This window comes from Poecile atricapillus, chromosome 14 (genome assembly GCF_030490865.1).
Source record: "Poecile atricapillus isolate bPoeAtr1 chromosome 14, bPoeAtr1.hap1, whole genome shotgun sequence".
Classification (NCBI taxonomy): domain Eukaryota; kingdom Metazoa; phylum Chordata; class Aves; order Passeriformes; family Paridae; genus Poecile; species Poecile atricapillus.
Window position 1 is genome coordinate 2,919,132 of NC_081262.1, and position 19,590 is coordinate 2,938,721.

General features: G+C 68.1%; 3 protein-coding genes across 7 annotated transcripts in view; 2 read left to right on the top strand and 1 right to left on the bottom strand.

The window, feature by feature from the left end:
• Positions 1 to 5,651, top strand: part of CORO7 (coronin 7) — a 36,084-nt gene extending 30,433 nt beyond the window's left edge. For all 5 annotated transcript variants that reach the window (XM_058850133.1, XM_058850132.1, XM_058850134.1 and 2 more), the window contains 19 exons: positions 1,119 to 1,173; positions 1,356 to 1,413; positions 1,501 to 1,646; positions 2,075 to 2,170; positions 2,247 to 2,399; positions 2,522 to 2,654; positions 2,732 to 2,907; positions 2,982 to 3,090; positions 3,191 to 3,277; positions 3,370 to 3,512; positions 3,582 to 3,686; positions 3,811 to 3,896; positions 3,972 to 4,113; positions 4,224 to 4,313; positions 4,391 to 4,507; positions 4,591 to 4,726; positions 4,832 to 4,923; positions 5,006 to 5,092; positions 5,173 to 5,651. In XM_058850133.1, coding sequence (XP_058706116.1) covers positions 1,119 to 1,173; positions 1,356 to 1,413; positions 1,501 to 1,646; positions 2,075 to 2,170; positions 2,247 to 2,399; positions 2,522 to 2,654; positions 2,732 to 2,907; positions 2,982 to 3,090; positions 3,191 to 3,277; positions 3,370 to 3,512; positions 3,582 to 3,686; positions 3,811 to 3,896; positions 3,972 to 4,113; positions 4,224 to 4,313; positions 4,391 to 4,507; positions 4,591 to 4,726; positions 4,832 to 4,923; positions 5,006 to 5,092; positions 5,173 to 5,178 — 2,017 coding nt within the window. In that variant the 3' untranslated portion in view covers positions 5,179 to 5,651. The remainder of the gene's footprint in view (positions 1 to 1,118; positions 1,174 to 1,355; positions 1,414 to 1,500; positions 1,647 to 2,074; positions 2,171 to 2,246; positions 2,400 to 2,521; positions 2,655 to 2,731; positions 2,908 to 2,981; positions 3,091 to 3,190; positions 3,278 to 3,369; positions 3,513 to 3,581; positions 3,687 to 3,810; positions 3,897 to 3,971; positions 4,114 to 4,223; positions 4,314 to 4,390; positions 4,508 to 4,590; positions 4,727 to 4,831; positions 4,924 to 5,005; positions 5,093 to 5,172) is intronic.
• Positions 5,652 to 5,793: 142 nt separating this feature from the next.
• Positions 5,794 to 8,521, top strand: PAM16 (presequence translocase associated motor 16). The gene is made up of 5 exons (XM_058850142.1): positions 5,794 to 5,943; positions 6,417 to 6,501; positions 6,900 to 7,039; positions 7,418 to 7,483; positions 7,786 to 8,521. The coding sequence occupies exons 1-5, from the start codon at positions 5,941 to 5,943 to the stop codon at positions 7,870 to 7,872; spliced, it is 381 nt and encodes a 126-aa protein (XP_058706125.1). The 5' UTR covers positions 5,794 to 5,940; the 3' UTR covers positions 7,873 to 8,521.
• A 1,006-nt stretch (positions 8,522 to 9,527) lies between these two features.
• GLIS2 (GLIS family zinc finger 2) lies at positions 9,528 to 16,718 on the bottom strand. The gene is given in 8 exon segments (XM_058850137.1): positions 9,528 to 9,880; positions 9,883 to 10,168; positions 10,170 to 10,462; positions 10,570 to 10,688; positions 11,206 to 11,339; positions 11,828 to 12,004; positions 12,405 to 12,783; positions 16,565 to 16,718. Coding segments are annotated over 7 exon segments (1,578 nt in total). The 5' UTR covers positions 12,768 to 12,783; positions 16,565 to 16,718; the 3' UTR covers positions 9,528 to 9,674.
• Positions 16,719 to 19,590: the final 2,872 nt, after the last annotated feature.

A 19,590-nucleotide genomic window follows, 5' to 3' on the forward strand; every position in this document is an offset into this window, starting at 1 on the left:
TGACAGCAGAGCAATGCTTCCTGTTCGTGGTGAGGATGGCATGGGTTGGGCTGGGACAACCAGGCACTCAGGGTGCCCTTGTCCCAGACCTGCACCACTGTGGTGGTGGCAGTGCTGGTGACTGTGGTGGCAGCAGGGCAGGGGACCCCAGTGCCTTCCACGGGCATCCTGGCAGTGTTTGCCTAGGTTGTGCCAACAGTCCTGGGGCAGGACCATGCCATACCACTGGCAGCTTATCCTTCGTGGCACGGGATGGCGTGGAGCAGCTCCCTCCCCTTGGCACAGCCACAGAAATGTCAACCAAAAGTAACAGATTGTCCCTTTGGTCTCTGCCTGCGATGCTCTCTCCTCCACCCCTGCCGAGGGAAAGCACAGAGGTGGCTCTGTGCTCCTGTCACCACTGTCCCCTCAGGCCATTGAGTATTCCATGTGGAATTCCCTCCTGCCACCGAGTGTCCTCCCAGTCACGGTCCCCTCTGCCCATGGAGCAAGTCCTGGCCACCGCAGCCTCTGTCACAAGCACCCCCAGCCATGGTCCCCCACAGCCACGGAGCGCCCTGCCTGCGGTCTGGGACAGGGTGCAGGACAGGGAGCAGGGACACGCTCCAGCTGGCACAGCCGGGCTGCAGGGCACTCCCGGGGCTGGGTGGCTCCACAGGTGCCGGGGGAGGCTGGGGGTGAGCCGGGGTGTGCCACGCGCCCGCCCCGAACTGGCCAAGCCGGCCCAGCCGGCCTCGGGGCAACCCTGCGGGTGCCAGAGGCTTCCCCAAGCGAGGCCGGGTGCCATGGCCGGGCACAGGGAGCAGGGCAGGCAGCGGGATGCCCCAGGGCTGGGCACGGCTTCAGAGCAGTGCAGCCGGGGCTGGAAGCAGGTGGCAGTGACATCCTGCTGCCAACCTGTCGGGCCAGGCTGGGACAGTGAGGGTTGTCACTTGGGGACCAGCCCAGCTCCCCCAGCACGGTGCTGCCCTCCCATCGCAGCACCGCCTTGTCCTGCCCCACACTCCCCCAGGATGGGGTTTGGGGTGTGCACTAGTGGGGGAACAGGATCCAGCCCCACATCCGTGGGGTGCTGTGCCCATGGGGGCCTCTGGCTCAGCACCCCCCTTCCCTTTCAGGGTGACCATCCCGCTGTACGACGCCGACACGGGGCTGCTGGTGCTGGCAGGAAAGGTGAGGTCCCATGGTTGGGGCATGGAGGGAGGCACTGGGGGGACAGGAGGATGCAGGGGGTATAGTGAGGTGCAGCTCGGTGCATATAGGTGCACCAGTGGAGTACAGGAGGGTGCATGTGGGTGCAGTGGGATGCTTCCTACAGCCCTGCTCATTCCCTGACCACACCACCTCTCTTCCAGGGAGAAAACCTCCTGTACTGCTTTGAGGTGGCCCCCACGCAGCCAGCACTCACCCAGGGTAAGCAGGTCCCATCCCACCCATATCTTCTCCCGGGGGCTCACCACTGCCTGGTGGTACCCCACAGCCACCCTGCCTGTCCTGCAGTGACCCAGTGCCGGACAGAGGGCAGCACACGGGGCCTGGCAGCCGTGCCACGCCTGGCCCTGGATGTCATGGCCTGCGAGGTGCTCCGTGTCCTGCAGCTCACTGACACCACCCTCGTCCCCATCAGCTACCTGGTGCCACGCAAGGTAAGGGGGCCCTGTGGTCAGCACCGTCTCACAGTGCCTGGTGTCATCTTGTGGGTGACACCTCACCAGCACAGCGTGACAAAAAGGACCTGGCTGCAGTGAGACCCCAGTCCCCAGCCTGGGAGAGGAATGGAGGTCAGACCTGGATGTTGATGGTGTGTTGCAGAGTCTGGGTGCTGGATTTGGGAAGCCAGGCGCTGTGTGCAGGATTGGGGTGCTGGAGAGTGGATGCTGACAGCTGGGTGCCACCTGCTGGGTGCTGTTGTGCAATGGGTGCTGAGCACTTCAAGCAGCTGAAATGGTGCTGTGTCAGTGTGGGGTCAGGGTGCTGGAAGTAACTGGGGGTGTCCAGGGGTGACCCAGCTGCTGTAGGACAGAGGCTGTGGGATTTTTGGAATACCCATCTCACCCCATCCCCTCTCCCACAGTCTGTCCAGGAGTTCCATGAGGATCTGTTCCCTGACTGCACGGGGACACTGCCAGCCACCGACGCCCAAGGCTGGTGGGCAGGGGACAGCCAGCAGGTCAGTGTCATCCAGGGGAGGTGTCCTTGCTGCTGGCATTGCCACTGCCCCATGCCCACCGTTGTGCTTGATGCAGGTGGGAAGGGTGAGCCTGCACCCTGCACGGAGACCCACGGAGACCTTCACATCCCCCATCATTGCTGCCACTGGCCCCACCAACACTGGCCACACTGAAGCCACCACTGGCCACACCGATGCCAACACTGGCCACACCGACGCCGACCAGAGTGTGAGCATGGGGTGCTGGAAAAGTGCACTGAATGCTGAAGGGGCAGGGTCCCTGATGCCCTCATCCCACAGCAGAAGGCTCGGGTGCCAGCACCCCCTGCCCACTGTCTCTCTCTCCCATAGGAAGCCAGTGGCTACTCCTCACCATCCTCACTGGCCTCACCAAGCAGCGCGGCCACCTCACTCTCAGCCAGCACCGGCCCCTCCAGTGGCTTCGCCAGCAGCCCCAGCCAGAAGTCCCTGCAGAGCATTTTGGGTGAGCAGGCAGTGGGGCAGGCTCGGGGACCCCACTGGGGGGATTCAGGGCTCTCACCCACCCCTCACTCGCTCCAGGGCCCAGCTCCCGTTTCCGGCACGCGCAGGGCCGGGTGCTGCACCGGGACCACCACCTGACCAACCTGCGGGGGCTCAGCCTCACCACGCCGGGCGAGTGCGACGGCTTCTGCGCCAACCAGCAGCGCGTCGCCCTGCCCCTGCTCTCCGCCGGCGGCCAGATCGCCGTGCTCGAGGTACCCTGGAGAGCTGTGGAGGTCGGCACGGTGCCACGTGGGCCGTGCTGGTGACCCCTGGCTCTCTCCCACAGCTCTCCAAGCCCGGCCGTCTCCCCGACGTGGCCGTGCCCACCATCCAGAATGGCTCAGCCGTGGCCGACCTCACCTGGGACCCCTTCGACCCGCGGCGCCTCGCTGTCGGTACGTGTGTGCCGGCCCTGCCGGGGCCTGCCCAGAGTGTCCCAGCTCCAGACATGCCAGATCACCCCATTAACCACTGCCCATCCCTTCTGGGGCACAGCGGGCGAGGACGCCAGGATCCGGCTGTGGCGGATCCCTGAGGGAGGGCTGCAGGAGACCCTGCAGGAGCCTGAAGCTGTTCTCCAAGGTGAGGGGACTATTGAGCACCCCACACTGGGGACAAACCAGCCCAGTGGCACCCAGAGCTGGGGACAACCACCCACCACTGAACTTCACCAGGTCACACAGAAAAGATTTACTCCATCCGCTTCCACCCCATGGCATCCGATCTCCTGGTTTCCTCCTCCTACGACATGACCGTGCGCATCTGGGAGCTGAGTGCTGGGCAGGAAGTCTTGTGCCTGCAGGGACACACGGATCAGGTATGGGATGACGAATGTAGGGACACCTGAGAGGCAACTTTGGGACATTTGCACAATATCTGTCTCCAGATTTTCAGCATGGCTTGGAGCCCAGACGGGAAGAAGCTGGCAACGGTGAGCAAAGACGGACGGATACGGCTCTACGAGCCACGGCGCAGCTCTCAGCCTCAACAGGTACAATCCCAGCACTCAGAGTGGGCTGGAGAGCTGGGGGTGTGGGCAGGAAACCCCCCCTGTGGGCACATGAGTGCACCCCGAGCTCTCTCAGAGCAGGCAGGGTGACCTTCACCCCATGCAGGAGGGCCCAGGTCCTGAGGGGGGACGTGGAGCGCGCCTGGTTTGGGTTTGTGGTGGTGACTACCTCCTGGTGTCTGGCTTTGACAGGTAAAGAGGGGGACACATACCGGGGCAGGGGTCCCTGAGGACATTGTGCTTGCTCTCACTGTCACCTCCCCACAGCCGCAGCGAGAGGAGAATCCTCCTGTACCGGGCACAGGCCCTGCCTGAAGGACCCTTGTCTGTCCTTGGTCTGGACGTGGCCCCTTCCACCCTCCTGCCCTTTTACGATGAGGATACTAGCGTCATCTTCCTCACCGGCAAGGTGAGGGCTTGCCTTCCAATAAACTGTGGGGCTGCCTGCCTACAGCACCCCACGGTGTGGAGTGTCCCCTTCCATGTCCCCTGACAGCCTCCATCTCGTTCCATGCCCAGGGTGACACAAGAGTCTTCCTCTACGAAGTGACCCCTGAGCCCCCCTATTTCCTCGAGTGCAACAGCTTCACCTCCAATGAACCCCACAAGGTGAAGGGGGGTTGTGCTGCCTGTCCCTGACCCCCTACCTGCGCTGCTAGACCCCACTCACACCCCCACCCCACCAGGGCTTCGTCTTCCTGCCCAAAACGGCGTGCGAGGTGCGGGAGGTGGAGTTCGCCCGGGCGCTGCGCCTGGGACAGAGCACCCTGGAGCCCGTGGCTTTCCATGTGCCACGCGTCAAGGTAGGTTGTGGTGGGGGCCTGGCTGCGTTTTGGGAGGGGAGCAGGAGGCAGAGCAGCCCCCTGAGTGCCCCTTGTCCCCGCAGAAGGAGTATTTCCAGGACGATCTCTACCCGCCGACCCGCGTGTGGTGGGAGCCGGCCCTGGGTGCGGGTGCCTGGCTGGACGGGCAGGACGGGCAGCAGCGCCGTGCCAGCCTGCGCCCCGCAGACATGGTGCCAGGTGGGTGCAGGGGCTGGGCGAGGAGCCTCGGCCCCAGGAATGGCTGGGGGGGGTTTAGTCAATGGGGTAAAGCCCCCCCGCCCCATGGTGACACCGCTCCCACAGTGAGTGAGGCCCCAAAAGAGGCTCCGGCTCGCAAGTTCGTCCCTGCATCCGTGTACCTGGAGGAGAAGACTGATGAGCAGAAGAAGGAGGAGGTGGGTTCTGGGATGAGCACCGTGCGGCAGGGCCGGGGGTGATGCCCCGAGCCCCACGGCTCTGCCCGGCCTCTCCCCACAGCTCCTCAGTGCCATGGTGGCCCGGCTGGGCAACAGGGATGACCCGCTGCCCCAGGACTCCTTCGAGGGTGTGGATGAGGACGAGTGGGTGAGTGCGGGGGGGACACACGACCCCCGGGTGGGTCGCCCCCGGCCCCGCCGTGCCCCTCACCCCCCGGTTTCCCGCAGGACTAGGCTGGACCCGGCACCCCCAGGAGCAGCCGGGACCCCCGCAGCCCCGGGCCCGGCGGGGCGACAGGAGGACGAGGAGGAGGAGGAGGGAGAGGTGGAGGAGGCGCAGGGCCCGCCGCGGGCAGGACCCGCTATTAAAGCCGCTGCACCAGCACCGTGTCCTGCCCTGATCGTGACACCGGGGGGGACACGGGGAGACACAGGGAACAAGGGGCACGTGGATCGGGAAACACAGGGACTGGCTCCAGAGGGGTTACGGGGATCGGGGTGACACAGGGACTGACAGCGGGGGGACACGGTAACCGAGGGGGACATGAGGACCGGGGCGGGGCTGTACACAAGGAGCGGCCCCGGCTGGACACAGGGACCGACACTGGGGGATACGGAAATTCGGGAGAACGCGGGGACCGAGACGGACCCAGGGACCGCGACAGGGGGGGACGCGGGGACCGGGGGGACACGGCGACCAGCACCGTGGGGGAACAGGATGGGTACTGGGGTGGCACAGGGACCGGGAGGAAACCGGGACCGGCACCGGGATAACACAGGGAGCGGGGATGGAGGGGCACAGCGAGCGGGGGGACGCGGGGACCGGCCTGGGGGAAGTCACGCCCCAGCCGCCGATGGACCTCCCGCGCGGGGAGGCCGCCAGGGGGCGCTGTGGCTGCAGTGGGGACGCTCCGCCCGCGCCGCCGCCGGCTCGGTGTCCGCCGTGACCCTCACCCGCGGCCACGTGACCGCCGGGGCGGAAGCGGCGGCGGGGACATGGTGAGAGGGGACGGGGGGACGGGGCGGGGGGACATCGGCACGGGGGAGCTGAGCTGGGGCTGGACAGGGCCCGGGGAGGGGCAGCGCGCTCGGGAATGTGCGAAGCAGCTGGTTCTGGGAGGGTCAGGGCCAGAGGAGAGGGGACAGGGGCGGAGGAAAGGGTCACAGGACCACGGAAGGGGGAAGAAGTCCTGGAGAGAGGTGACAGGGACAGAGGAGGGAGGACAGGGCCAGTGGAAGGGAGCAGGGACAGGGGAAGGGGTCACAGGACCAGCGGAGAGGGGACAGAGGCAGGGGAGGGGGGAGAGGGCCTGGGTGGGGGGACAGGGACAGAGAAGGGGGGACAGGGCCAGGTTCGGCCATGACAGGAGTCAGGTGGGGTCAGAGCAGAGGTGACAGAGCCAGGGTCGTGCAGGGCCCATGAGGAGGTGACAGGACAAAGGAGCCGTGGTGACAGCAGGGTGTCCCCGCAGGCCAAGTACCTGGCACAGATCATTCTGGTGGGGGCCCAGGTGGTGGGACGAGCCTTCATGCGGGCGCTGCGCCAGGAGTTCGCAGGTAGGAGCTGGGATGCTGCTCCGTGTGCCCTGCTGGGCACTGCTCCACATCCCCACCCCTCCCTGTGCTCCCCATCCCTGGGCCATGCCTGCAGGGGACACGGCCAGGTTGTCACAGGGCTCTGTCCTGGCCCTGGCACTGCTGCCAGGCTCACAGAGATCCCAATGTCCCAAAGGGCAGAGTGGCATAATCCCTGGGATGTGGCAGCCCCAGCCCTGCCTTGCCTGTAGCAAACGGTGCCTGCCTGGTCCCTGCTGCCTCCCTGGCACTGGGACGGTGTCCAGATGGCCCCGGGGGTGGCTGGATGGGCACACCGGGGTCTGAGCACCTGGAAGTGCTCAGGTTTTGCTGCCTGAGGGTTGGGGCAGCGTGGGGGACTCAGGCCCTGGTGTCCCCAGCGAGCCAGGCCGCAGCCGATGCACGAGGACGCGCAGAGAGGCCCCAGTCAGCTGCTGCCTCCAGGATCATCGGCATCAGCCTCCAGGAGGCTCAGCAGATCCTCAACGTCTCCAACCTCAACCCTGAGGAGATCCAGAAGGTAGAGGCTTCTTTGGAACCAGGGAGGGATGGTGCTGGCAGGGCCTGGCCGCTCCAAGGGCATTGCTAAGCTTGGGGGTGGCAGCTGGTCCCCTGTGCTGTCTTGGGCCCAGTTAATGATGGTTTGAGAATTCCCTGCCCCAGCTGGAGCAGCACTGCAGGCCTGATCTCTGCATCTGCCCAGCAGGGCTGCTCAGGGAAGGGATGTGGGACCTCTGGAGGTGCCCAGCTGGAAACATGGGGACTCAGAAGGGGTGTCAGCAGAGCCAGCTGTGTCCCCAGGATCACTCTTCTGCTCTGGGGAGCGGGAGGCTGCCAGGGTTTGGGAGTGGGAATGGCAAGGGATGAGATGATTCTGACCCAGAGCTTCTCTCGTCAGAACTACGACCACTTGTTCAAGGTGAACGACAAATCAGTGGGAGGCTCCTTCTACCTGCAGTCCAAGGTGAGCACTGGGAGGAGCAGAGTGGGAGCAGCTCCTTCCCCTTCCCCTGCCTGCGTTCTGGGCCAGGCAAAAGTCCCAAATGAGCCTGGATATACCCATGGATGAGGCAGGGAGGGGAGGGGGCACCCCATCCCTCGGTGTCACCCCATCCCTCAGTGTCACCCCATCCCTCAGTGTCACCCCATCCCTCGGTGTCACCCCATCCCTCGGTGTCACCCCATCCCTCAGTGTCACCCCATCCCTCGGTGTCACCCCATCCCTTGGTGTCACCCCATCCCTTGGTGTCACCCCGTGTCCCACAGGTGGTGAGAGCCAAGGAGCGGCTGGACGAGGAGCTGCGCATCCAGGCCAAGGGCGACAAGGAGAAGGGGCGGAAAGCCGAGACGTGACTCCTGCCCCCCGTGCCCCTCACCCTTAACTTATAGGTAGCCAATAAACACCATGTCCTCCAGCACCTGGCCTGGCTGCTCCACACCCGGGGAGGGAGCGGGGACCTGCCTGCCCAGCGCTGGAGGGATCGGCCCCTGTGAGGGGCTGCATTTGCCCAGGGGAGGAGGAAGAGGAGGAGGAGGAGGAGGATCAGGAGGCAGTTGGGGAAGAAGGGGTGTCCCCAGGGCTTTAAGGCTGCCAGGGCTCAAATGGCACTGGGGGAGGCTGCAGGAGGTATTTTTGGTGGGGAGGTTGGATGCTCTTGCAGTGCTACCTCTGGCTCCATACCCTGGGTGTGCTGTGCCATTACCTTCTCCCAGTGTGGGTCGGGGTGAGGGGACACCCTGTGGCTGTCCCCACCTGCAGCTCACCCCACAGATGCTGGCAGGGTTTCACTGGTGCCAAGGCCGCCTGAGCAGGAGCGTGGGGACACGGCTGGAGGTCAGGCAGGGCCAGCCGTGCCCCCAGGGTCACACCCGTCCCCTCCTGCACCCCTCTGTCCCCAGCGTGGGCTCCTTGCCATTGCCACCACGACCATGGACTGAAACAGGAACTTACTTCAACTTCACTTTATTGTTTTCTTAATAAACTTCCTCTCCCCTGGACGAATATAGTGTTACAGTCGTTAGCTTATCTCGTACTTGTGCAGTCCTTACACGCTACGCTAACAGCGATGGAGCCCAACAGGAGGAAAATAAAAACAACCCAGAAACTACGATAGAAAGGCACTTCGAGACCGTTAAAATACTGATGTCCTGGAATGTGCAACAACAAACCGACGAGGAGCGAGGAGACGTTTCACCGGCCGGGGCGGCCTGGTCGAGGGCCCGCAGCCATGCTGGGCTAGGGCAGCGCCGGGCGGCCGCCGGTGAGGGCAGGGAGACCGGCTCCCTGCGGGGCTCCTGCAGCACGGCAGGGCGGGACTGCGGAGCCCCCCATGGCTCGGAGCGAGCGGGACGAGTGTGAGCCCCGGGGGAGGCTCCGAGCTGCCCCACGGCCGGGGGGCTCAGCCGGGAGCATCCCAGCGCCGCAGCCCGAGGAGGGAGCCCGGCAGCCGGTGCCAGCCGTGCCCGCATGCACTCGCGGTGCGTGGTTAGGTATGAACGTAGCTAAAGGGGGGCTGTGCCCCGGCGAGCAGCACACGCGGCCGTGTGCCTTGTCACGGGAGGGCCGGGCGGGGGCACAGGGGGAGGACACGGGCGGGTGCCGGGCCGGGGGTGCCCAGCCAGCTGGGCCCGGCACGGGGGGTGCCGCGGCTGCGGCGATGCCCGCGGCCGTGCGGGGTGGGATGGCACGGCCGGGCACAGCTCGGGGCTGTGCGGGTCCCCCGGCTGTCGCCCCGCTGTCCGTGCGGCAGGAGCCCGGGGGCTGCAGCCCCCCACAGCAGCACCGAGGCCTGGGGCAGGGAGACGCCGAGTCAGCGGAAGCAGGAGAGCCCAAGCGGGACCCTGTCGGAGCAGGGGGCTGGTCGAGAAATAAATAGCGGCGTATCCGGCTGCCTAGGGCCGGGGGTGGGGGGCAGGAGCAGGGGGACCCCCCTGTGCCCCACCTGCCCCCAGCACGGGGTCGCAGCCGGCTCCGGCCGCCGAGGGATTATTGCTTTTCTCAGAAGAGTCCGTTCTTCTTTCGTGACGGGTAAAAGCACGAGCGAGGCCCCGCCGGGGCTGCGGGGGGAGGAGGGGGCCATGCCCCATCCCCCCGGCCCCAGAGAGCGGGATCTGCCCACGGGGCCGGCGGCTGACCCCGGGCATCGTCGGGCCCCTCAGTTGACAGCGGCGGGTTTGAGCAGCAGGGAGCCGGGGGGGATGAGCACCCAGCCGGGCGGCAGCGCCTCGGGGCTGCCCCCCGAGCTGACACCGGCCGAGAGGTCGAGCACGGCCCCCGGCAGCAGTGCCAGGCTCTCGGGGGGCACCCGCGGCCGCCCCGGCTCCGTCCGTTCTCCCCTCTCCTTCCGGCTCTCCAGCCCCTTGCCCGCCTTGGGCGGCCGCCCCTCGGCCCCGCTGCCCTTCTCCCCTCGGCCTTGGCCCCGCCGGCCAGCAGCGACATGACGGGCAGCCCCAGCCCCGCCGCGAAGGGCGAGGGCAGCAGCGGGCTCTTGGCCAAGTTCAAGGGGCCGCCGTTGAGGGGCAGGACGGGGCCGGGCAGGGCGGGCAGGGCGCCCGCAGCCCCGCAGCCCAGGGCGCTGAGGTCGAGCGGTGCCGGTGCCAAAGGGATGGGCAGCGCCGGCAGCCCCGGCGGAGCGAAGAGGGCGGCGGGGGTTGGGGATGACGAGCTGCGCCCCGTTAACGTAGGGCACCTCCGCCGAGCCCAGGGGCGTTTTGGGAGGCGGGTGGACCTTGAGCATCTCCGGGTGCTCGGGGGACACAAAATGCCCGTGGGCTTTGATGTGCTTGCGGAGGGAGCTGGGGTCGGTGTAGCGCTTGTGGCAGCCCGGCATCTTGCAGGAATAGGGCTTCTCCACGTAGTGGGTGCGGGTGTGCTTGAAGCGGTCGCTGGAGTTGGAGTATCGCTTGTTGCAGCCTTCATAGGGGCAGATGTAGGGCTTCTCACCTGTGGGACAGCAGCGGGTCTGCCGGGGGGCACCAGCCCTGCCGTGTCCCTGGGTCCCCCCGAGCCCCCCGCTCCCCCGGGGAGGGCGGTGCGGGGGCTGTCCTGACCTGTGTGTGAGCGGTTGTGGATTTTCAGGTTCTCCAGGCGGGAGAAGCTCTTGTTGCAGGTGGGGCAGCGATGCGGCTTCTCGTTGGTGTGCGTCCGGATGTGGATCAGCATCTTGTACCTGCCGGGATTGGGGCGATCGCAGAATCATGGAATGGGTTGGGTTGGGAAGACCTTGAAGCTCTCATCGTTTCAAATCCCCTGCCACAGGCAGGGACACCTTCCACTGTCCATCCTGGCCTTGGACACTTCCAGGGGCAGCCACAGCTTCTCAGCCTCCCCACCCTCACAACAATTTCCTCCCAATATCCCATCTAATCCCTCCTTTTAATTTAAAACTGTTCGCCCTTGTCCTATCACCATCTGCCCATGGAAGCATCAGGGAGGGAATGTTAGGGAAGGGGTCAGCCCTGACTCCCAGAGCAAGTTCTTGTCCTCGTGCCTTGGATATGGGGTGGGAGAACAGGGACATCCAGGCCAGCACAGTCATCCAGCCCCCTCCAGGACCTTGCACCTTGCACAAGAGGGAGGGAGGGACAGATGGAGGCTTCCCTTGCACATCCCCAGTGCTGGGCTCCTGCCTTCCCACAGCAGCCCCCCAGAGACCCCAGAAATCCCCTGGAGCTCCCCATGCCCACCTGGCATTGAAGCCCCTGCCATGGCGGGCACAGCCCTCCCAGTGGCAGCAGTACCCCGCGTCCTTCTCGGGTTTGACGTGGAAATCGTTGACGTGGTCCACCAGGTCTTGCAGGAGGTCGAAGAACTGGTTGCACTGTGGGCAGGAGGCTGGTGGTGAGGGAGCCCAGCAGGGTGGGCACCAGGGGAGCCAGACCCCCATCATGGCCAGCACCTGTGCCCCATCCCATCCCATCCCATCCCATCCCATCCCATCCCATCCCATCCCATCCCATCCCATCCCATCCCATCCCATCCCATCCCATCCCATCCCAGCTCCCACCCACACCCCGTGTGCAGCAGCACCAGCATTTGGGGAAATGGAAACGAGCCTTTGCCTGAGGGCATCTCTGCACAGCACCCACCTCCCCATCACCACCTTTCCAGCCCTACTGTCCCTGCTTGGCCTCCCAGCCCCAAAACTTGCCCACAGCCCCAGAGATCTGGGCCATGGCCTTCCAGCCTCATGTTCTCTCCCCAGCCCTAAAATTCCCCCCCTGTGCCCCTCATCACCACCTCCACCCCCTCAAAGCTCCCACACACCCCCACCATAATCCCCCACAGCCCCCAGCCCTCCCTGCTGACCTTGGACCAGCGGCAGACGAGCTGCTTGGGCAGGGGCAGCTCGGGGGGGAGCCGTTTCTCCTTGCTGGGGGGCAGGAAGGCGGCGGGGGGCAGGTGCAGGGCCCCCCCAGCCCCCAGCGGCAGGAAGAACTGGAAGGAGCTGGGGAGGCCATCGATGTAGCGCAGGGACTGGAAATCCTGGAGCAGAGGCCGGATGGAGGAGTGGTGGGGGATAGGGCCAAGCTGGATGGAGACCCCCAGAGACCCCTCCTGAGCCCTTCCAAATATTCCTCCCAGCCCCCCAGGAAGCCCAGAACTCCCCAGAGACCCCCTTAGAGATCCTTTCCCTGAGATCCTCCCACACTCCCCAAAAACCCCCTAGACCTGCCACCCCTCCTCAGAGACCCCAAAACCCCACAGAGACCCCCAGAGACACCCCAAAGAGAACTCCCAGGAGCCACCCCGGGGATACCTCTGGGCTCGGGGGCCAGGGGGGCCGGGCAGGACATTGACCCCGGGCTGTGTACACCGGCAGCACCGGGCACGCTGCCCGGGCACACCGCTGGGGACACCTCGGGAGGCCCAAGGCCGCACTTACGTGTGGGGTGAGGGGGCCGGGCAGGTCCCCGCTGCCCTGGCGCTCAGGGGACAGAGAGGCACTGCCAGCCGGAGACTCCCCCCCGGAGCGGGGCGAGAGGCTGAGGTCCACCACGGGCACGGCGGCCGGGAAGCGCCCATCCCGCGGCTCCACCAGCCTGGAGTGTCCCAGGAGCCCGGGGGACGGCGAGGCCGGCACGGCCCGGCGACCCCCCCGGCTGCCCCCTCGGCCATCCCCGGCCGGCGGGGTGTCCGGGCGCTGGGGAGCGCGGGGCCGGGGGCCGGAGGGGCCCCGCTTCTCACGGGCAGCTCGCAGCTTGGAGATGCTCAGCTTGAGGTCCAGGGGCTCCTCCAGGGAATGCATGGTGCCGGGATGGGCTCTGCGGGGGACAGCGAGGGGTCACCGCAGGGCTGGGGGTCAGCAGTGCCGCCCAGAGCATCGCCCCAGCCCGGCCCCATGGCAATGCCCGCTCTGCTCCGGGCTGGAGGACGCGGTGCTGGCACGGAGACCGCGCCGTCCCTTCCGGCCGCCCTGCCGCGGCCCCCTCCCGCAGCGGGCAAAGGGCAGGGCATGGCACCGGTTCCCCCCCACCCCGGCCCTTCGGTGTCCCCAGTGTGTCCTCTCCGTGTCGTCGGCACAGCCCCTTGGCCCGTGCCCAACCCTTGCCGGGGATTGCCAAATCCCCTGGGCACCCGCGGCGCTGGAGCTGTGGTGTCCCCATTCCGCCCCCCATCCTTCCATCCCTCCATCCATCCGTCAATCCCCGCGGGCCTGCCCCAGCGAGGCCTTTCCCAGCGGCAGAGGAGGGCGGTGGCGGCCACCAGCCCGGCGGTGACCCGGGCGGCCGAGCCCGCTGGCCCCAGCCCCGGAGGCGGCAGAGTTTCCTCCCCCGCCGGGGCCCCTTCCCCGCCGGCCAACGCCGCTGCGGCCGGGGCCGAGCAGGGGCTGCCGGCCGCACGGAATGGCACGGAATGGCACGGAATGGCACAGAATGGCACGGAATGGCACAACACAATGCCACCCTCGTGGCTCGGCCGCCGCACATCTGGCGGGCAGCTGAGAACGGGCAGCTCGGTGCAGCAGTGAGCGCCCGAGCCGGAGCCGATGCCGTCCCCCGGCTGTGCCCCCGCGGCCACCCGCATCGCCCAGGGCAGGGTGGGGGCGGCCGAGGGGCCGTGTCGGGGGGCACGGCGCACCCAGCACACGTGGCAGCGGGGGGGCCCCTCCATCCCCACCCCGCCCCGGGGGGCCCGTCCCCCGCCCTGCCCCGCCGGAGGGGCCCCCCGAGCTGGCGGGGGTCCAGCCCGGCTCAGACGCTGAGGAATGCGGAGGAGCCGCGGGGGGCACGGGGCCCGGGCGGCGGGGCGGGGACCCCCCGCCTGCACCCCTGTGCTGGCAGAGGGGCCGGCCCCAGGGGGGGTTCCTGTCCCGGGCTCCCAGGGTGGGAGGAGCTGCTGCCCCACAGCGTCTCATCGCCCTGAGCCTCTCGTGGCCGTGGGGTCAGCCCCATAGTCGGGTCCCTCCTCTCCAGCGGGGGGGTCCTCGCCCGAGCATCCACCTCCTCCCACCGCTGTGGAGGCTGCCCCATCTCAGCGTCCCATCTCCTGGGACGGGGACACTCACTGAGCTTTCCCGGCCGTGGGGGCTGCCCACAGTGGGACCCTTCCCCTCTTGGGGGTCCTCACCCTGCGCCCCACTGCGGGATGTGCCCGTGGGATGTCCCCATCCTGAGCCCCACCATGATTCTCGGGCTCCAGCAACCCCCCCGTGCCCCACAGCTCGGGGACAGACAGCCACAGGGGCACGACTCCACAGCTGGGGTGTCACAGCAGGACCCCCAGCTCAGGGACAGGGACAGGGCGCTGCAGCCCCGCCGTGACTCTGGTCCCGCAGTGGGGCCAGGGAAGGCGTCCCTGCTGATCCCACCGCGACCGTCGCGTCCTCACGTCCTCAGGGCTGGGAGTTTGGGGGGTCCCGGTGCGGGCGGGGCTGGGTGGGGACCGCAGCCATCCCCGGGCGGGCCGGGTGGGAAAGGGGCCTCTCCAGCCGCTGACGCCAGGGCTCCCAGCGCGGCCGCGGGCGGGCGAGCAGGCGGCTGCCAAACCACGCGGCCTCGGGAAACGGGGCGCCGCGGGGGCCCCGCCGGGATGGGGACGGGGACAAGCCCTGCGGTGGCTTGGCCGGACGCCCCAGCACCTGCGGCCCCCGCGAGAGGCCCCTGCCCGCTCCTGCCTGCCCCTGCCTGCTCTCCCTCCACGGCCTCTCCTGCCCGCGCCAGGCGCTGCCAGCCCGGCCCCAGCCCAGCTTCCCCCCCGCCACACCAGTTCAAACCAGTCCGTCGCGGGGCTGGGCCCAGGGGCTTCCCAGTCCGGGTGGGGGCCGCTGGGATGGAGCCCGGGCGCGGGGAGAGCCCCCCCCCCCCCTCTCCACCGGCCAGGCTGGGGTCCCATGGGCCCCCCACGCTGCCTGGCCGCCGGCACGGCTGGGGGACCCGGGGTGACCCCGGTGCAGCCGGCGGGGTGCCAGGTCTCCAGGCTGCTGGCATTGCCGGGGTGTCGTGTGTCCCCCCTCCAGCCCCAAACCCGCCAGGAATAGCGCAGAGGGACCGCGGGGCAGAGGCTCGGGGATGGCGGCGGTGAGGGATGTCAGTGCCATCGGCAGGGGATGGTGACCCCGGGGCTCGGGGAGTGGGAGCGGTGCCAGCGCTGCAGGCAGGGCTCGGTCTCCGCCGCCGTGGCAATTGGCAGCGGCAGGCTGGCACCGCCGCCACGGGGGGCAGTCCCCGGAGCCCCCCGTGCCAGGGCAGCGTGGGTGGGTTGGCAGGATGCGGGTCATTGTCCCCACGGCTGCTGGCAGGACACGGGGGCCCGTGGGACCCGCCGTCGCGGCTTGTCCCACTGCAGATGGTGCTGGCAGTGCCACAGCCGCTCCTCACGGGAGCCCACCGGTGCCTTACGGGTTTGGGGGGGTGTGGGGGGGTGGATCACATCCTGCTGGAAGCTCCATCTTGTCACCGTGGCCCTCCAGCACCCGTCACCCCACGGCAGCCGGGCTGATGGCAGCTGCCAAAGGTGTCCCCGGGACGGCTGCGGTCCCCGAGCTGAGGCCGGTGCCGTGGTTCCCCCTTCCCGAGCGTGTGGAAGCCGTGGGGATCCTGGCAGAGGGCTGACACCGCTCCCCTGCCACCTCGGGAGCAGCCCCACAGCAGTGCCGCCAGCACCAGGGCCCCCGCCACCCCTGGCTGGGGACACAGCTGGAGCAGGCGGGGACAGCAGCGGGGTGGTCCCCAGCAGCCTCGGATCAACACCCTGGGTGCGGCAGCATCGTGGGGATGGGGGCATATGGGGATCCTGGCTGGGAGAGGTGGTGACAGCAGGGTGACAAAGGCAAGGGGAAGGGGAGGTGTCCACTGGCTGCAGGGTTTCTCCATGCTGGGCAGGGAACGAGCGCCTGCAGCAGCGCCGAGGGACATCGGGGACAATTCGTGGTCCCCGCTGCTGGCACCTCAGGGAGGGGGTCACACCGTCCTAGTCCCCAAAACAGCCCGCAACGGCACAGCCTGGGCTTGGCCACCCCACGCCTTAGCCCCGGGAGGCCGTGGGATTGTCACCCCCATGGTGGGGACTGTCACTTCCCACGATGGGGATCGGGAGCCCCCCGCGAAGGGGACCGGGGTGACGGGCGGCTGCCGGGCGGTGGCACCGCCGGCGTGGGACCGGGATGGGGACGCCCTGCACCCCCCCACCCAATGCCAGCCTTTCTCCCCTCTCGCACCATGGAGACACCACCACGGTGTGTCCCCGGAGGTGACCGCAACCGGGCAGAGCCACCCAGCACGTCCCCGCCGCAGCCCCCGCCCCACGGCCAAGGTCAGGACACCCGCCCGGGGTGCGGGGGGACGGCGGGTGACGGCCACCCCCTCCTGGCACCCACCGGGCAGCGGGGAAGCCTCCTCTCCTCATCTCCCTCGGCGGTGCGGCGGGGCCACGTCCCCCCCGACCCGCTCCCTGGGCGGGGGGGGCTGCAGGTGCCAAGGGACCCCCCGCACCCCCGAGAACGGCGAGGAAGGGGCTCCCCGGAGGGTCCCCCCCTCCCCCGGCGGTGGCAGCATCCTCCTCATCGTCCTCCTCCCCTCCGCGGTGCCCGGAGCGCGATCGTACCTGCGGCGGGGGCTCAGCGCCGGGCGGGAAGCGGGGCGGGGTGCGGGGCTCGGCGGAGCGGGGCCCCCCGGGGCCGGTGCCGGGGCCGGTGCGGGGCGGCCGGGCCGCTCCGCCACATCCGCAGGGGCTGGGGGCGGGGGTGGCGGCGGCGGGGCTGGGCCCCCCCTGCCCGGTCCCGGGGGCGGCGGCGGGGCGGGGGCTCTGCCCGCCGTGATTTATGGCCGCCCCGCACCGAGCGGCCCGGCCCCGGCTGCGGGCGGCGCTGGGCGGGGGCGGGGGCGGCCCCTCCCCGCCCCCGCGGGGGGCACCGAGGGGCACCGAGCCCCGCCCCGGGGGGGGGGAACCCGCGGGGGGAGCCCCGCCACCCCCCCCCGCACAAGGTCACCCCGACGCTGCGGCAGAGCCGACCCCCCTCCCCCGCGTGTCCCTGTCCCCCCCCGGGGACGTGGCGGGGCGGGGGGCGGCGCCCACCGGAGCCCCCACCCCGTACCGGGGCGGCTCGGGGGGTGTGGGGGGGGGGGCACGGTGGGGGTCACACCGGGGAAATGGGGGGTGGGGGGGATCCCCCTCCCAGCAGGAGGGCGCCGCCCGCCCGCCGCGTGACGTCACAGAGCGGGGCTGGCGTCACGCCTGGCGGGGGCCCCCGCATGACGTCACCGGCGGGGGGGTTGTCCCGGGGCCGCGGCTCCTTCCGGCGGCAGGATGTGGCGGGGCCGGCCCGGATGCTGCAGCCTCGCCGGGGGGGTCCCTCCCTCCCCCGGGGCCCACGCGGGTGGCTGGGCACACCCCACCCGTGATTTTATTTTGGGGGCGGAATGCAGCTGCGGTGTCCTCAACGGCCCCCCCCGAAATTGGGGGGGGGGGGGGGGACACATAACATTGCCCCACGCGTTTTTTGTTTGGTTTTTTTTTATGCTGGGAAAGCTGCAGCGTCGCCAACAGCGCCACTATAAAAGAGAGGACACACGCGTGGGGGGCAGCACTGTCCCAGGCGGGGGGCTGAAGTCACACCCCACTAAAACAGCCGTGGTTGTTTTGGTTTTGGGGTGTTTTCTGCAGAGGGAGGTGCGGTGTCCTCCCTACTAAAGGGAGGGACACACGGGGAGGAAGCGCTGCTCCATGCGGACTTTCGGGTGGAGAGGGAGCTGCTGTGTCCCCAGCAGCCCCACAAAAGGTGGGACGCGACTGAGGGACAGAATTGTCTCACGCGGGCAGTTGAAACCACATCCCACCTGCGGCTTGGGGTTTTTTGTGGGGGGGGCAGAGCTGCTGTGCTCCCGACAGCCCCGCAGCAGAACGGGGGATACGAATGGAGGGACAGTTCTGATCCGCACAGGCGGCTGAAGCCACATCCTACCGGTGGTTTGGGGTTTTTTTGCGGGGGGAGCCGCTGTGTCCCCAACATCCCCCGCCACAATCAGGGGAGACGCGGGAGGGCAGCACTGTCCCACGCGGGTGACCGAAATCCCACCCTGCCCGAGGGATTTTCTGCGGGAGGGGGAGAAGTTGTGTCCCCACAGGCTCCCCACAAAGGGTGGTCCCCGTGCCGTGGGGGGACGCGCAGCCCCGCAGTGGGGCCCCTGCGGGGGCCGGGCAGGGGGCCCAGGGGACACCCGGCAGAACCTGTCCTGCAGCTCCCAGCGGGGCCGGGCTGTGCGAGAGGGAGGGCTGAGCCCACCCTGCTCTGCAGGTCCTGCCCCTCCAAGGTGACAGCCCACCCCCAGGACCCCCTGGTGTCCCCGGACCCACGCAGGCAGTGCTGGGGGGGCTGTAGGGGAGGTCACCTGCCACAGGTAGGTCCCTCAGGTTCCTCATGGCTCCTGCCATCCCACTGTGGCTCCTGCCAGCCCCCTGTGGCTCCTGCCAGCCCCCCACACCTTCCTGCCACCTCCACAGCCCCCCAAAGCCTCTATCATCCCCCAAGCCCCTCCATCCCCCAGAACCCCTCTGCCAGCCCCCCAGAACCCCCTCAAAAGTCCCCTGCCAGCCACATGAACCTGTCACCCCCAAAACTCCAAACCCCCACCAGAAGCCCCCTGTGCCTCCTGTGAGCTCCATGCCCCTGCCAGCCCCCAACCCCCCTGCTAGGCCCCACGGCCCTTGCCAGCCCCCAGACCCTCCCAGCAGTTCCTCAAGGCCCCTGCCAGCTTTCAGAGCCATTCTATTAGCCCCCAGAGCCCCTCACCAGATCCTCAATCCCCCTGCCAGCCCCCCCCATCCACTCCCCAAGCTCCTCATCAGCTCCCGGAACCCCTCATCAGCCCTCAGAACGCCTCTGCCAGCCCTCCAGAGCCTTCTTCCCAAAGCCCCTCACCAGCCACGTGCTCCCTGTCACCCCCAGCTCCCTGTGACAGCCCCAAGGCTGCTGTGACACCCCCCAGCCACTGGCAGCCCCCTGAGCCCCTCAGAAGCTGCACCCTGCTGGAAACAGGAATGGGATGGGGTGGGATAGGAATGGGATCAGATTGAATAGAAGAGGATGGGACAGGACTAGGATAGGGCAGGATGGGGTGAGGATTAGGCAGGATGGGATGGGGATAGGGTAGAATGGGGTAGGAGAAATTGGATGTAGGAGAGGATTGCGGGGGGCAGGATAGGACAGGGTAAGATGGAACAGAGACAAGACAGGTCAGGATAGGGTAGGATGGGGCAGGATAGGGTAGGATGGGGCAGGATAGGGTAGGATGGGGCAGGATAGATGAGGTGGGATGGGGCTAAGGCAGGATAGAATGGGATGGGACAGGATCACATGAGGTTGGACAGGATGGGATGGGATGGGATTAGGTGGGACTGGAACAAGACAGGTCAGAATACCATAAGATAGGATAGGATGGAGATGAGGCAGGTCAGAATGGGCTGGGATAGAATTGGGTGGGATAGGATAGGACAGGACAGAGCTATGGCAAGATGGGCTGGGATGAGGTGGGATGGAGACAGGTGACATTGAGATAGGATGAGATAGGGTCACAACAGGTCAGGATGGGATGGGATAGCATAGGATAGGGTAGGATGGGATGGAGCTAGGG

What these genes read in the sequence shown, in the direction of transcription:
- PAM16 (XM_058850142.1), top strand. An exon ending in ACCCTGAGGAGATCCAGAAG is followed by an intron (nt 7,040 to 7,417) that starts GTAGAGGCTTCT and finishes TTCTCTCGTCAG; the next exon opens with AACTACGACCACTTGTTCAA. An exon ending in CCTTCTACCTGCAGTCCAAG is followed by an intron (nt 7,484 to 7,785) that starts GTGAGCACTGGG and finishes CGTGTCCCACAG; the next exon opens with GTGGTGAGAGCCAAGGAGCG.